Source organism: Schistocerca nitens, chromosome 10 (assembly GCF_023898315.1).
Source record: "Schistocerca nitens isolate TAMUIC-IGC-003100 chromosome 10, iqSchNite1.1, whole genome shotgun sequence".
Taxonomy (NCBI): Eukaryota; Metazoa; Arthropoda; class Insecta; order Orthoptera; family Acrididae; genus Schistocerca; species Schistocerca nitens.
The window spans coordinates 62,083,661-62,101,444 of NC_064623.1; the positions used below are offsets into that span (position 1 = coordinate 62,083,661).

General features: G+C 42.7%; 1 protein-coding gene across 1 annotated transcript in view; it reads left to right on the forward strand.

The window, feature by feature from the left end:
* LOC126209867 (luciferin sulfotransferase-like) overlaps positions 1 to 17,784 on the forward strand; it is a 108,469-nt gene that overhangs the window by 12,266 nt on the left and 78,419 nt on the right. Inside the window, exon 2 of the mRNA XM_049938992.1 lies at positions 1,683 to 1,901. Within this exon, the coding sequence (XP_049794949.1) occupies positions 1,697 to 1,901 (205 nt within the window). The 5' untranslated portion in view covers positions 1,683 to 1,696. The remainder of the gene's footprint in view (positions 1 to 1,682; positions 1,902 to 17,784) is intronic.

The following is a 17,784-nucleotide window of genomic DNA, read 5'->3' on the forward strand; positions in this document are numbered from 1 at the left end:
GTGCAATCCAAGAAATTTCGTGTAATCTACCGTGGAAATGTGGTTTCCAGCAATATGTACACCTGGACCGGATCGAATCATATTTTTTCTTGCGTGAAAGCTCAGGTTTATTGTTTTTGTGCATTTATCAATAGTTCATGACTTGAGGTGGATAGCGTTTTCCTGGCTTATTTTATGGAGTACTCCCTTGCAGCCAGTTGTCAGTATATTTGTGTCGTCCGTTTATACGAACGAATTGGCTTTCGGTATGTGTTCTGGAAGATTGTTTACAAACGGTATAACGAGAACAGGACCAAGAACAGAGCCCTGTGGGATAACATAACTTGTAGCTTCTTTAGAGTTATGGATTTCAACGAACTGTCTCCTTCCATTTAAATAGTTTCAGAACCAGTTGTAAGTAGTGCCTCAAACCCCATATCTCTCAGTCATTTTAAAGAACAGTCCATGCTTAACAATGTCAGTTGCTTTTGATTGGTCAATAAATATGCCCACTGCCAGCTCCTTGTGATCCATTAAACTTGCACATATGTCAAAAAGTCATGCGTGGCATCGATGATGGAACTACTTTTGCGAAATGTGCATTGAGAAAGTGAAATAATGTTGTTATTACGCCAAGCTAATAAGCTAATAGATTTTTAATCTTTGAGATAGAATGTCTCTAAAATTGATTATGTTGCTTAAAAGATGCATATCGCCTTCTTTGAGCACAATGTCTCAAAAAATAATTTCTGTCGTAATAGATGTCTTTGTAAAATGAACCTTTTCATAAAAACCGAACAAAAGTAAAAAGACTGAATTAAAGGGTGGGAGAGCAGTGCATGCTTGACAATGTCAAATGCTTTCGTTTGGTGAAGAAAAATGCCTACTGCCGGCTGCTTGTGATCTATAAAACTTGTACATCTGCCAAAAAAGTCATGCATGACACCGATGGTGGAACTACTTTTGCGAAATCTGCATTGGGAAGGTGAAATAATGTTGTTATTATGCCAAGCTAATAGATGTTTAATCTTTGAGATAGAATGTCTCGAAAACTGATTATGTTGCTTAAAAGATGTATATCACCTTCTTTGAGCACAATTTCTCAAAAAATAATTTCTGTCATAATAGATGCAATGAAACTTTCCATAAAAACTGGAAAAAAGTAAAAGGGCTGAATTAAAGAGTGGGAGAGAGAACTTTTATATTTCTTATTACTATATCCCTTATGTGTGTTTTGTAAATTATTTCCGCCATTTTTCATAATTTGCCTGGGGTACGTGGCGACACAGCATCCTCTACCCTCAGTGACAGCAGGTGCTGGCTCTGCCCACAAAAACAGGGTGCAGACTGTGGCCCAATTTCCACGAAAACTTCCCACCTCCCTTGGGAGGCTTCCTTTCCTAACGATATTCATTGATTGCCTTCCGCCAACAAACAGGAACTTGAGATCACATGAGGAGCGCACCTTCTCAGTGGGAAAAATACAACGCATTCCTCCCTAGACAATTGTACATACAATAAAATAGCCTCATAATAATGGAAGAAGAATGAAATAATATTGCTTGGCGATTTCTGACAGCAATGTCACAACGTTTTTCACCGTACTTTTATCCTGCAGCATTTAATTGAATCACGGTGCAAGATGCCTCTGTACTAATTGCTGTGTCTATAGTGAATGGTTATACGTGAATGTTTTCACACAGGAAGTTGAGCAAGCATGTCGTCAGTGAAGGCGGAGTTGCTGACGTCACCGGCAGCCGTCAAGTTCAAGGACAGCATGGGGGGCCAGTACGATGAGGGCTACGTCAAGATCTCGCCCCCAGGACACGTGCAGCCGGCTGGCTTCATGGACGACCTGCCCAAAATCCTTGACTTCCAAGTCAGGCCCGATGATGTCTGGGTGGTCACATTCCCAAAGTGCGGTGAGTGCGCGCTCAGAAGTTGCTCATATCTAACGCCATAACCTTTGTTCATACATGGTAGATACAAGTAAAGAGTACAATGGTATCAGCGCCATCATCATCATCATCAAATATTACAGTGTCCAGCCGCTAGGCAGGTCTGTCTGGAACGTAACCCTCTCCATTGTCTTTTGTCTTCCCACCATCTCCACATTGATCGAATCTCCTCCTATCTTTCGCATTTAGTCCTTTACTCCTTTCAACCATCTTTCTCTTGGTCTTAATCATTATCTTCCCCCCCCCCCTCCCCCCTCGTGCCCTTGTATCTCATGCATCTTTGTGGGTCTCTTCTTCTTCTCCATTCCCTCAATCTGTCCATACCTTCTAAGCCTCGCTTCCTCTGTGCAATCCGGTAATGGCTTCCTCCTTCCCTATTTCCTTGATGCTCTCATTCCTTAACCTGTCCATCTTTGTCACTTAAATACTATTTATCAAGAATTTCATTTCACTAGTTTGTACTTTGCTTCTATATATATGAGTCATGTCAGACTCGGATCGTAACATGCCTGATATACAATCGTTTTGCTGTGGGGACCCCTTTGCTCGATATTACGCTTCTAACACTCTTCGGGGATGCTTCTGCTTGTCTCATCTGCTCATTTATACCTCTGTCCTACCTTGAATCCTCCTTTATGAAGCTTCCGAGTTACTTTAATTCCTCCATCTTTCTCAGTCATTTTCCAACAGTTGTTATTGCAGATGTGACCCTCCCCTTCTTCGAGGTTGTGATCGTCATTTGACACTTACGCTAAATCTATCTATCTATATTCGGATCCCGCTCCAGCTACTGCCGGGTCTGGGTGCTGACGAGTCCTCTCCATTTGGCTCGGTCCTCCCACCACTTTTCTTCCTCCACTCGCTTCCAGGTGACACCTCTCCTTTCTACAGGTATGACTCCCATTTTCCACCGTGTTCTTGGGCGCCCTCTAGGTCTTTTCCCATCCATCTTTAGTTCTTCCATAATTTTGGGGAGTCGCTGCCCATGCATCCTTTTAACGTGCCCATACCATCTTAATCTCTTTTTTCAATTTATTCTCTCATACTTTCTTATTTAAGGTCCTTTCTAATCTCTTTCGTCCGTAATGCGAAAATAATGACTGCTTCAGTCTGAGTTAGTGTCCAAAAATTAGAATACACCACTTGTGAAAATTTAATGATCTACAATGACATGAGAACACAGTTCAGTTCAAGCGAAGCGATTTGACTTCAACATATGACACTGATTTAGCGTTCTGACTGATCATGTAGTAGTTCAAATATCACAAAATTAGCATTTGCATCATATGATGGCACACTAGTATAAAAACAAGATTCATACCAGTCACTTTCATGAAGCTCATACACATCACTATGTGTACCTGAACATTGTTGCACACAAAATTGCAACACAAAACTGAGTCCAAATGTCTTTAGAAAACAGATGGTCCCACATTCATTATTTATTCACGCACATCATTTCACTATATAAACAGACAATAGTACGCTAAACTACAACAGATATTTGCATGATTTGCAGCTCTAGTTTTGTATGTACACTCCCATGTCGAAGTCTGCTGACTCTTCCTACAGAGGTAGGTTCCCTTGCAATAAAAAAGGAAACTAAAGAGAAAAGGATAGACAACTCACCATGGAATAACTGTCTTCTTTTATTTAATAGACAGATATAGAAGGTAAAGAAATGAATGATATGTGTCGTAATTTGGTAAGAAGTGCATATGCTGTGTGTAGGTTACGTAGGAACAGGTTACGTATAATCTTCACTGACAGGAAAACCTTAATGTTACTGACTTAAAATTACGTAGAAAATAATATAAAACGAATTCTTTGTAACATTGCTACATGCTCATAAGATTCTATTTACATGCTACATATGATAACGTAATGATCAGTGGCATTGCACCATCTAAACTTCTGTATATGTCTGTATTTGCCAGCTTTGACAGGCAGAGAAAGAAAAAAAAGTTGACGCTACCTCAAACTGCCCCCCATGAACCATTGACCTTGCCGTTGGTGGGGAGGCTTGCGTGCCTCAGCGATACAGATAGCCGTACCGTAGGTACAACCACAACGGAGGGGTATCTGTTGAGAGGCCAGACAAACGTGTGGTTCCTGAAGAGGGGCAGCAGCCTTTTCAGTAGTTGCAAGGGCAACAGTCTGGATGATTGACTGATATGGCCTTGTAACAATAACCAAAACGGCCTTGCTGTGCTGGTACTGCGAACGGCTGAAAGCAAGGGGAAACTACAGCCGTAATTTTTCCCGAGGACATGCAGCTTTACTGTATGATTAAATGATGATGGCGTCCTCTTGGGTAAAATATTCCGGAGGTAAAATAGTCCCCCTTCGGATCTCCGGGCGGGGACTACTCAAGAGGACGTCGTTATCAGGAGAAAGAAAACTGGCGTTCTATGGATCGGAGCGTGGAATGTCAGATCCCTTAATCGGGCAGGTAGGTTAGAAAATTTAAAAAGGGAAATGGATAGGTTAAAGTTAGATATAGTGGGAATTAGTGAAGTTCGGTGACAGGAGGAACAAGGCTTTTGGTCAGGTGACTACAGGGTTATAAACACAAAGTCAAACAGGGGTAATGCAGGAGTAGGTTTAATAATGAATAGGAAAATAGGAATGCGGGTACGCTACTACAAACAGCATAGTGAACGCATTATTGTGGCCAAGATAGATACGAAGCCCACACCTACTACAGTAGTACAAGTTTGTATGCCAACTAGCTCTGCAGATGACGAAGAAATTGAAGAAATGTATGATGAAATAAAAGAAATTATTCAGATAGTGAAGGGAGACGAAAATGTAATAGTCATGGGCAACTGGAATTCGAGTGTAGGAAAAGGGAGAGAAGGAAACGTAGTAGGTGAATATGGATCGGGGCTAAGAAATGAAAGAGGAAGCCGCCTGGTAGAATTTTGCACAGAGCATAACTTAATCATAGCTAACACTTGGTTTAAGAATCATGATAGAAGGTTGTATACATGGAAGAACCCTGGAGATACTAAAAGGTATCAGATAGATTATATAATGGTAAGACGGAGATTTAGGAACCAGGTTTTAAACTGTAAGACATTTCAAGGGGCAGATGTGGACTCTGACCACAATCTATTGGTTATGACCTGTAGATTAAAACTGAAGAAACTGCAAAAAGGTGGGAATTTAAGGAGATGGGGCCTGGATAAACTGAAAGAACCAGAGATTGTACAGAGTCTCAGGGAGAGCATAAGAGAACAATTGACAGAAATGGGGGAAAGAAATACAGTAGAAGAAGAATGGGTAGCTTTGAGGGATGAAGTAGTGAAGGCAGCAGAGGATCAAGTAGGTAAAAAGACGAGGGCTAGTAGAAATCCTTAGGTAACAGAAGAAATATTGAATTTAACTGATGAAAGGAGAAAATATAAAAATGCAGTAAATGAAGCAGGCAAAAAGGAATACAAACGTCTCAAAAATGAGATCGACAGGAAGTGCAAAATGGCTAAGCAGGGATGGCTAGAGGACAAATGTAAGGATGTAGAGGCTTATCTCACTAGGGGTAAGATAGTTACTGCCTACAGGAAAATTAAAGAGACCTTTGGAGATAAGAGAAACACTTGTATGAACATCAAGAGCTCAGATGGAAACCCAGTTCTAAGCAAAGAAGGGAAAGCAGAAAAGTGGATGGAGTATATAGAGGGTCTATACAAGGGCGATGTACTTGAGGACAATATTATGGAAATGGAAGAGGATGTAGATGAAGATGAAATGGGAGATACGATACTGCGTGAAGAGTTTGACAGAGCACTGAAAGATCTGAGTCGAAACAAGGCCCCCGGAGTAGACAACATTCCATTGGAACTACTGACGGCCTTGGGAGACCCAGTCCTGACAAAAAACTACCATCTGGTGAGCAAGATCTATGAAACTGGCGAAATACCCTCAGACTTCAAGGAGAATATAATAATTCCAATCCCAAAGAAAGCAGGTGTTGACAGATGTGAAAATTACCGAACAATCAGTTTAATAAGCCACAACTGCAAAATACTAACACGAATTCTTTACAGACGAATGGAAAAACTAGTAGAAGCCGACCTCGGGGAAGATCAGTTTGGCTTCCGTAGAAATACTGGAACACGTGAGGCAATATTGACCTTAAGACTTATCTTAGAAGAAAGATTAAGGAAAGGCAAACCTACGTTTCTAGCATTTGTAGACTTAGAGAAAGGTTTTGACAATGTTGACTGGAATACTCTCTTTCAAATTCTAAAGGTGGCAGGGGTAAAATACAGGGAGCGAAAGGCTATTTACAATTTGTACAGAAACCAAATGGCAGTTATAAGAGTCGAGGGACATGAAAGGGAAGCAGTGGTTGGGAAGGGAGTAAGACAGGGTTGTAGCCTCTCCCCGATGTTATTCAATCTGTATATTGAGCAAGCAGTAAAGGAAACAAAAGAAAAATTCGGAGTAGGTATTAAAATCCATGGAGAAGAAGTAAAAACTTTGAGCTTCGCCGATGACATTGTAATTCTGTCAGAGACAGCAAAGGACTTGAAAGAGCAGTTGAAGACTTAGAGAAAGGTTTTGACAATGTTGACTGGAATACTCTCTTTGAAATTCTAAAGGTGGCAGGGGGTAGCATAACAAAGTAAGACAAAGCAAAGATGATGTTCTTTACAGGAAATGCTCAATATGTCTACCATCATTCCTCAACAATAGCTGTAGTCGAGGAATACTGTTGTGAACAGCCCAGTGGATTAACGATGAGGGCCGGTATGCTGGCTAGCCTGGATGTGGTTTTTAGGCGGTTTTCCACATCCTGCTAGGTGAATACCGGGCTGGACCACAGGTTCCGCCTCAGTTACATGGCTCGCAGACATTTGAAAATGTTCGGCCTATTCCATAGCTTACAGTAGACATTGACAGCTGGGGGTACATTCATTCTGTTTGGAATGACATGGTGTTTTATTAGAACCAAAAAAATACCAAAGTTCAAAAAATGTCCGACAGATGGCGCTTCATCTTATCAGAATAGCAATAATTAGCATAACAAAGTAAGACAAAGCAAAGATGATGTTCTTTACAGGAAATGCTCAATATGTCTACCATCATTCCTCAACAATAGCTGTAGTCGAGGAATACTGTTGTGAACAGCACTGTAAACCATGAACAGAGATATGGTGAGGCATTGGCGTCGGATATTGTCTTACAGCATTCCTAGAGATGTCGGTCGATCACGATACACTTGCGACTTCAGGTAACCCCAAAGCCAATAATCGCACGGACTGAGGTCTGGGGACCTGGGAGGCCAAGCGTGACGAAAGTGGCGGCTGAGCACACGATCATCACCAAACGACGCTCGCAAGAGATTTTTCACGCGTCCAGCAATATGGGGTGGAGCGCCATCCTACATAAACATCGTACCAAACAGTAGTGTATGGAATGCCGGTACGGCGTGCGACTGCACGAGCGCTGACTTTCCCGTGCATAGACGAACCCGCTACAGTCTCCATTTCTTCCTGAACTGCCTCAGCAGCATTACGCCATGTGCTCGGTCGGCTACTACGGGGTCTATCGTCTAAACAACCCGTGGCTTCGGACCTCGAAATCATTCTCGCCACAGCTGCATTTGTCAACGGACCTTTACCTGTTCGAATCCCCTTCCTATGGCGATAGGATTGTAACGCTCAACTAGAACATTCCCAATTCTGATAATACAGCTCCACTAAAAGCGCCTTTTCAGGTAACGTCAACATGCTGCGACTGTTGGCGCGTCTGATTCTCTCTTACATTACAGCTCCTTTTATACACGATTGTCATGTGCAGTCACTGACGTTTTGCTGTCCTGCGCCATCTGTCGGACATTTTGTGAACTTTGTTTTTTTTTGTTCTAATAAAACCCCATGTCATTCCAAGCATGTGTGTCAATTTTTGCCTCTCTATCTATATTATTGCGTGGTTTATTAAGTTTTCAAATTTATACTGACTTTTTGATTGCCCGGTATACTGAAGTCAAATCGCTTCGCTTGAATTGAACTGTGTTGTCATGTCATTGTAGATCATTAAATTTTCACAAGTGGTGTATTCTAATTTTTGGACGTTAACTCAGACTGAAGCAGTTATTATTTTCGCATTCCGGACGAAGGCACTGTACTCTGAGATTTTTCACCCAACTGAAATTTCCACAGTAGATGCTGCACGATTCTCTGGAGATTTGGTATGTGACAATATCTTCCAATCTTCTTTGTGTACAGAAAGATTTCACAAAGACCCTATACTATAGAGGGTATCCCATTTACCTTGACCACCCTAAATAACTGTTTGTCCAGATGAAAATTACAAAATGTTTCAAGCAAACGTTCTTTAGCCGTCAGGGGGACATCAATCAGCGTGATTGCCTTCGTCGTAGCTTTGTTTTTTACAATGACACGCTGCATTTTTTATTCGGTAATTCATTTCCTGTCCTAAGGACCTGTTCAAAAATGTATCGCAGTCTACCATTCACTGAAACACAACGTTATTAATTACATAAAACAATATTGATGTAGATGTTCCGAGCGCTTAGTGCAGGTACTCGGTGTAATGGAACACGTCCACGTGCTGACATTACAGAGGACAAATGTAAACCATCATTCCGTCAACCATCCTCAGTTGAAGCGTTGTGTGAGTAGAACGTACACCAACGAAGAGAAGGTAGAAATGCTACGCATCTGTGGGGGATGTAAGTTATCAGAACAGTAATTGCAACACCGTTTTCTTATGTACAGGTACATTTAGTACACTAGTTTAGTCCTTTAAAATACTGTAGTGTACAGTAGGCATACAGTAAAGGCTGTCCTTCCTACAAACAGCATCGACATAACGTTTCTTTTATTGTTGTTGTTGAAGGTAGGCGAAATGCTACGCAGGCAGCGGAACTGTACAGAGAGCGATATCCTGACAAGAACCCACCTTCCCGGCGGATGTTTTGTCGTCTTGTTTCGACGCCTCAGGAAACGGGAAGTTTCAACCCACGACAACGCAATCGTCGTAGCACTCGCACAGACGAAGCTGCCGAAGTTACTGTTCTCGCTTCCGTTGCTATGAATCCACATGTGAGCCCACGACAGCTTGAACACGAGACTGGCATTCCAAAAAGCAGTGTACATCGTATTCTTACAGGTCACCGGTTCCATCCTTATCTTGTACACCTACATCAAGAATTGCATGGGAATGATTTCCAGAATCGTGTACAGTTCTGTTAGTGGGCACAGCAGCAAATCCTCGCCAACCCGAACATCTTCTCCAATGTTCTATTTACCAATAAATGTTCCTTCTCAAATAAAGGACCGGTAAATACGAGGATTATTGGTCCCGCGACAACCTACGATGGCTTAGACGAGTGGAACATCAGCGTCAATGGAGAGTTAATATCTGGTGTGGGATGCTTGGTACTACAATTACTGTACCTTATTTCATGAATGGTAGTCTAAACAGCACAGCGTATGCCACCTTCCTCAGATGAATTCTTCCTCCTATTTTGGATTAAGTGCCGCTAGGAACCAGAATGCTTATATGGTGTCAACGCGATGGATGTCCAGCACATAATGCCTTGCGTGCACGTCGTGTTCTGAACCGAAGGTATCCTGCCAGATGGATTGGTCGAGGAGGAACAGTTACTTCGTCTGCTAGGTCTCCTGATTAAATCCTCTGTATTTTCTGTTTGGGGATGCATTAAAGACGTTGTCTATCGCGGTAGTCCAACAACTCTACCGAGCGAGGTGGCGCAGTGGTTAGCACACTGGACTCGCATTCGGGAGGACGACGGTTCAATCCCGTCTCCGGCCATCCTGATTTAGGTTTTCCGTGATTTCCCTAAATCGTTTCAGGCAAATGACGGGATGGTTCCTTTGAAAGGACACGGCCGATTTCCTTCCCAATCCTTCCCTAACCCGAGCTTGCGCTCCGTCTCTAATGACCTCGTTGTCGACGGGACGTTAAACACTAACCACCACCACCACCACCACCACCACCATCAACTCCAGAGGACATGAGGGAACGTATCGTGCTTGCTTGTAATTCTCTTCAGCAGGCAACACTGGAAGCAGTAAATAGTTCTTTCATTCAACGAGTGCACCAGTGTTTCGGTGTCCAGGGTCACCACTTTGGGCACCTTTGAATGTTCTACTCCTGGGCAATGGTACAGGAGGGTCAAAGTCAATTTAGTGTTATGTTTTTACGTGGTTTTCATCTGTTTTCTGACAACTCCAGCAAGTGGACAAGTTTGTGAACCCGGGCTCAAAGTCAATGTTGTGTTATGTAATTAATGACGTTGTGTTTCAGTGAATTGTATACTGTGATACATTTTTAATAGGTCTTTACGAGAGGAAATGAATTACCGAATAAAAAATACAGGGTGCCATTTAAAAAAGTCATACCACTACAACGAAGGCAATCATGCTGTTTGATCTCCCCCTGATGGCTAAAGAACATATGCTTGAAACATTTTGCAATTTGCATCTGGACAAACAGTTATTTAGGGCGGTCATGATAATGGGACACCCTATATATATATATATATATATATATATATATATATATATATATATATATATATATCCAAATTAACTTTTAACATACTCATCCGGAATGCAAACATACCAATGCTCTGTAAGAGGACTCCTCCAGTGAAATAATGCAATCTTTGGTTTGCAGCTTGTTTGAATTTGTTGGATGAACTCAATATTCCGAGATCCACAGTGTCAACAGTCTGCCAAAAATGCTAAATTTCAGGCATTAACTCTCACCACGGACAATGCACTGGACGGCGACCTTCACTAATGGACCGAGAGCAGCGGCGTTTGCATAGAGTTGACCGTGCTAACAGAATAACAACACTGCACGACGTAACCGCAGAAATCAAGTGGAACTTACGACGAACATATCCGTCTAAGTATCTACCTGGCTGAGTGTGGATGAAGAAATTTACAGGCACACAAAAAGCTCAGTGCTTCGTGATCATAGAATACTTGGATATAATATAAGATAATAATGAAACTTACTAAATTGTCATAGAACTGCCAGTGCTTCTAGCTCTGCAGTAGTGCACAGACGTTCACAGTTCGCAAGAGATCAGCTGGCAAATGCTATGCACACAAGTGATCCATTAACTAATTGAACCTGGAGCAGGAATGACCCTAGTCCATATGATGACACATCAATCATTACTCCAAAATGTAGCGCCATATCTGGGTGGTGTAATATTTGCACATTGACTCAGGCATTTTTGGTTTTGTCAAATGCCAACTGACAATCATGAGTCTACATCTACATCCATTGGCATGACAATTTTTTCTTCAAATTCAACTACGTCTCAGAGTTTAAGGCTTGAGTGGGAACAATGTAGAACAAAGCAAATTCCAAAAATCCTTTTAATTGATTTCTATATGGCATTGATCTTTTTAGCTGGCAAAATGCCATAAGAAAAAAATTAACCGATCCATGAAGTTAATCTCTATGAGGGCAAACTTTGAGTTGTTTAAGTTGGTAGCAACATATAGATATTTTGCAGTGTGTGTTAAGACAATACCAGCATTCTGACGTTACTGCCAAGTTTGGGTTGCAATTAACTTCTCATCTATTAACAGTATTACTAAATCACATAACTCATGACCCATGACTATGTTTAGTGCAGAAATAAAGACACCAGAGCTAACATTAAGGCCAAACGGTAAATGTTAACTGCACCCTGAGTGGATAAATGCAGTGTATTTTCTTTAGTCCAAATGTAAAAGTTCTTATGAAATGTAAAAATTTTAACACCACGCAATTTTTGAATGAGCTCTTCAATGTTTGGAGGTCTTGTCTTCACAGGAATAATGACTTTATTTGTATCCCTCAAACACTTCCGTCTAATTTTGTACCATCAGTAATGGACTACAATATAGACTATCTGATGGGTCTGTAATGCCTAGATAAGCATTCGCTTGATTTCAGAGTTGGTGGCATAGCTTAGCGCCCTGGGGATGCAGTAGTACCTGTGATAGTAAGTTTTGTGCGGTGTCACAGTTAGAAGGCATCCTTTTATTAAACCTGGATTGTTATCGAATCCAGTAGCACAATACTGTAGTAACTGTCGTATCTACATATATACTCCGCTAGCCACCTATAGTGCGCATCATTTACGACGGCGGCCGAGTTTAGGTTCGTTCTGCGCATCTGACGTCACAAAACACAGTCAGCCAATGAACAGAGAACGACGTTGCCAGAGCTCGATTGCAGTGCAGAGCACGGACGAGTGCCTTCAGTTTTAGAAACGTTCAGTCATAAATAAAGTAATTGAACAAAAGCAATGTCTTGATAGCAGACTTTCTTTTACAAAAAGTTTGAAAAAAGCATTCTTTATACCAATTGCTTCATATTCTATTAATTAATTAAACCAAACAAGCAATAAGATTTCCTAATTCAGGCAATAGCAAGAAAAGATGTTTGTATAGTTCTCACGAACCGCTTTTTCGCAATAAAGAACGGCGGTAATTGTTTATTTCCTATTGTACTCCGACGAAACGTCAGTCCTACGAACAGTGTTTGTCGGTATTTTGTGTGGTGTTTTTACAGGCCTCCAGGAGTTCCATTGAATGACGAGCTGTGTTAGCGTAATGGTTAAGGTGTTGGCCGGCACGGTAGCTCAGCGTGTTCGGTTAGAGGGTTAACAGCCCTCTGTAATAAAAAACTGAGCTAATCGATCAAAAACGAACTTAAAAGGATGTCTTACGACGTTCGCCCCGAGCAGATGCAACGAACAAAAGCGAACAAAATGAGATTAAAAAAAAAAAAACAAAAAAAAAAACAAAGGAAAGGTGTTTGGTTGCCAAGTGCAAGGTTCAGAGTTCAAACTTTGTTCAGTACTTAATATTTTCTTTATTTAAAAACAATATCGAAGTGTATAAAGTCACGAATTTTATGCGTTTGTGCGTAATTTTTTGAAATATCTAATGCTTTATCTCTTCATTATAATCATAATAAGTTTTCGGTTTTTCTAATTTTGTCCTACAATATTTCTTTTCACAGCAATTAAAAACAATGAAAAGGCACACATACAATATTCATGCTATCTGTTTTGTTTGTATATCTTCTCTTCCGCAGTCGCTGTTTTACTATTCATATTGCCGGCCGAAGTGGCCGTGCGGTTAAAGGCGCTGCAGTCTGGAACCGCAAGACCGCTACAGTCGCAGGTTCGAATCCTGCCTCGGGCATGGATGTTTGTGATGTCCTTAGGTTAGTTAGGTTTAACTAGTTCTAAGTTCTAGGGGACTAATAACCTCAGCAGTTGAGTCCCATAGTGCTCAGAGCCATTTTTGAACTATTCATATTGAGATATATAATCTTTTGCGGTAGTATTAAAAGTATTATGTAGAGCAGAATTTCGGCTCGTACGTTGCCGAGCTACTTGATTGTCTGACGCAATTCTTTGCTTCGCTGCTTTGGCAAGATCATAGTCAATGTTTTCGTCGACCTATGTTTTCGCAAGTATTTGCTGTTCGTTGTGACAAACACAAACTGTTTACGCACTGCGCCTCACTGACACTATTTTAGTTTCTATGTTTTATTACGTCCACAATTCAGTTTTGTGTACTTCGCCAACTTTGTTTTAATCACAACGTTTTAGAAAAAATCGAAATGACTCTGCTATAAATAAAAGTTTTATTACAGTCGCGAAAGACGGAATGTTTCTCAATATTACATACGACACCTATATGGTACTTAAATTAAATGAGGTATTGTTATACAGTAAATTTTATATGAAATTTAGGTATCTTCTCCACATTTCATTCTCAACATTGTGGCAACTAAAATCGACCATACGCTATGGACTTTTACCTCTGCAAACTCTTCAAAATTTCGTGCAATGGTTTACTACAGTTAATGCTGCACAATACCTGCGTTGAACATCGAAACAAAATTAAGTCATTTATGGGGGGAAGGCATCAGTCAAGAAGATGTGTAAAAATCAAATTTTTGGGCCAAATAGTTTTTGTGAAATCGAATGATAAGTGTGTCAAAGCAGTCGGAACACCATGTGTCTGCGCAGGCGAGCAGTGCAGTGATGACAAAATCGCGCACAGCGCGGAATGCGGGGAGCACGTCTCTGTAACAACGAAAGGGTTAATGCGGCCATGGTGGCTTTACTTCATGAACTGCGCGCTTCCCCCTAAACGTAAGTTTGCGAACTATACTATACTACGGCGCTGCATCTCTTGGCGCGTGCGTCGTTTGCAACTGGCAATGCAGCAATCTCCCGCGTTTGGGCGGGCATGCGCGAGCCGCCAAGATAAAAGAATTGAACTATAGCGGTGTGTGACAGAGGGCACAATTCGCGCCAAAGTCAATTACCCCTCCCCTCCCCCCCCCCCCCCTCCCCCTGTTCCACTCGCGGATCGCGCGAGGGAAAAACGACTGTCTCAACGCCTCAGTACGAGCTCTAATTTCCCTTATCTTTGAATGGTGATCATTGCGCGATTTGAAAGTTTGTGGTAATAATATATGCTCTATATCCTCGGCGAAGATCGGATTTCGGAATTTAGTGAGCGCCCCCTTCCGTTTAGCGCGTCGTCTATCTGCAAGTGTGTCCCACTTCAAACTTTCTATGAAATTTGTAACGCTCTCGAAATGGCTAAATGTACGAGTCACGAATCTTGTCGCTCTTCTTTGGACCTTCTCAATCCTTTGAATCAGACCGAAATGGTAACGGTCCCATACAGACGAAAAATACTCTAAGACTGGACGAACTAACTAACTGTAAGCTACACTCCTGGAAATGGAAAAAAGAACACATTGACACCGGTGTGTCAGACCCACCATACTTGCTCCGGACACTGCGAGAAGGCTGTACAAGCAATGATCACACGCACGGCACAGCGGACACACCAGGAACCGCGGTGTTGGCCGTCGAATGGCGCTAGCTGCGCAGCATTTGTGCACCGCCGCCGTCAGTGTCAGCCAGTTTGCCGTGGCATACGGAGCTCCATCGCAGTCTTTAACACTGGTAGCATGCCGCGACAGCGTGGACGTGAACCGTATGTGCAGTTGACGGACTTTGAGCGAGGGCGTATAGTGGGCATGCGGGAGGCCGGGTGGACGTACCGCCGAATTGCTCAACACGTGGGGCGTGAGGTCTCCACAGTACATCGATGTTGTCGCCAGTGGTCGGCGGAAGGTGCACGTGCCCGTCGACCTGGGACCGGACCGCAGCGACGCACGGATGCACGCCAAGACCGTAGGATCCTACGCAGTGCCGTAGGGGACCGCACCGCCACTTCCCAGCAAATTAGGGACACTGTTGCTCCTGGGATATCGGCGAGGACCATTCGCAACCGTCTCCATGAAGCTGGGCTACGGTCCCGCACACCGTTAGGCCGTCTTCCGCTCACGCCCCAACATCGTGCAGCCCGCCTCCAGTGGTGTCGCGACAGGCGTGAATGGAGGGACGAATGGAGACGTGTCGTCTTCAGCGATGAGAGTCGCTTCTGCCTTGGTGCCAATGATGGTCGTATGCGTGTTTGGCGCCGTGCAGGTGAGCGCCACAATCAGGACTGCATACGACCGAGGCACACAGGGCCAACACCCGGCATCATGGTGTGGGGAGCGATCTCCTACACTGGCCGTACACCACTGGTGATCGTCGAGGGGACACTGAATAGTGCACGGTACATCCAAACCGTCATCGAACCCATCGTTCTACCATTCCTAGACCGGCAAGGGAACTTGCTGTTCCAACAGGACAATGCACGTCCGCATGTATCCCGTGCCACCCAACGTGCTCTAGAAGGTGTACGTCAACTACCCTGGCCAGCAAGATCTCCGGATCTGTCCCCCATTGAGCATGTTTGGGACTGGATGAAGCGTCGTCTCACGCGGTCTGCACGTCCAGCACGAACGCTGGTCCAACTGAGGCGCCAGGTGGAAATGGCATGGCAAGCCGTTCCACAGGACTACATCCAGCATCTCTACGATCGTCTCCATGGGAGAATAGCAGCCTGCATTGCTGCAAAAGGTGGATATACACTGTACTAGTGCCGACATTGTGCATGCTCTGTTGCCTGTGTCTATGTGGCTGTGGTTCTGTCAGTGTGATCATGTGATGTATCTGACCCCAGGAATGTGTCAATAAAGTTTCCCCTTCCTGGGACAATGAATTCACGGTGTTCTTATTTCAATTTCCAGGAGTGTATATTTGTAGCATAGTCAACATATAATCTTACGGGGAGACCATCTGGGCGAGGTGCCTTCCTGGCGTCTAAGGATCTTAACTGTTAACAATCTCAGATACACTAAACACTACGTCAGCCATCCTTGCGTTTGTTAGATAATTGAAAGGGGAAATGGAGCTGCAGTCCTCTACAGTAAACGAGTTTTCGAAAGCTAGGTTTAGAATTTCGGCCTTCTGTTTATCATCATCCGTTACAATACCCGCACCGTCAGCAACAGAAGGTATTAAATTATTTGTAGCATTCATAGATTTTACGCACGACCAAAATTTTTTGGAGTTATTTTTAGAATCTGCAGATAAAATATTGCTTTCAAATTCATTAAATGAATCTCTCATTGACCTTTTGACAGCTGCTTTCATTTCGCATAATTTCTGTTTGTCAGCGGGGCAGTGACTACGTTTAAAATTCTCTGCTTTCTCAGCAACTTCCTAATATGTCTGTTGTACCAAGGTGGATATTTTAGCTAGGCACATACTTCTCTAGCACGTGGTGAACAACACTTTTAAATTCCTGATGTTGTTCTGGCACTACAACATTCGATTTAGCAGCTTTTTTGCTCACGTACACTCAAAACAGAAACACTAGCAGGTCGTTCTTCTATCTGTCACGAGTCATCATTTTAATCATGATTCCTTGACAGTAGAATCCATGTAATTTGTCATTTTGAACTAAGTGTTACGGGAACTCAATCTTTCGTTAACATCACTTTTCTGGAGGCAAAGTCTATTAGTTCATTCATCTCTCTTAGTAAATCATGTCCTACAATCAAGTCCACCACAAGATTTGGTACTGCTTGGTAAGTGCATTCATCACTCAATTACTGAAGACAATGTTAACACTTTGTCTATAGTTTAATGCAAAAGAGCGTCCTCCGACAGCACCTAGTATCCCACAGGTTGCCAAGGGAAAGGTCGGCAACTTTGCTCGTTCCTGAAGTCTCTTGCAAAGAGCCATGAATACATCTTCAGCTACCATATGGTGTATGGTAAAGAGTGCTGCGTACTGTTACTAGCTGTTTCCCTTCCTGTTCCACTCACAGTTAGAAAGAGGGAAAAACTACTGTACATATGCCTCCACATGAGCTCCAATTTATCGTATCTTATCTTCGTAGCCCTCAAGCTAAATGTATGTTGGTGGCAGTAGGGTTTGATGCAATCAGCTTCAAATGCTGGTTCTCTAAATTTTCTCAAAAGTGTTCCTCGAAGAGAACGCTGTCTTCCCTCCAGGGTATTCCATTTGAGCTCCCAAAGCATCTCTGTGGTGCTGGAACCTATTGGTAATAAATCTACCATTGTGACTCTTCAAGGCTTTCCCGACGGATCTGTTGCGAATACACTTCTCGGGTTTCCCGGCGCATTGTATCGTGTAAATCCCCCAATATTTCATCGATGCAACTGCTCGACATCTTCAGGTGATGATAGCTGGTGCTGTCTCTGCTGCAAGACGTGTCTTGCAACAGTGATAGCAACAGCTACCGCCACCTGAAGATGTCGAGCAGTTCCATCAATGAAATATTGTGTGATTTACACAATACGATCCAGTAGCAAACCCGAGAAGTGCATTTTCAAATCTATCACTCTACCTCTGAATTGATTCGATGTCTTTTTTTAATCCGA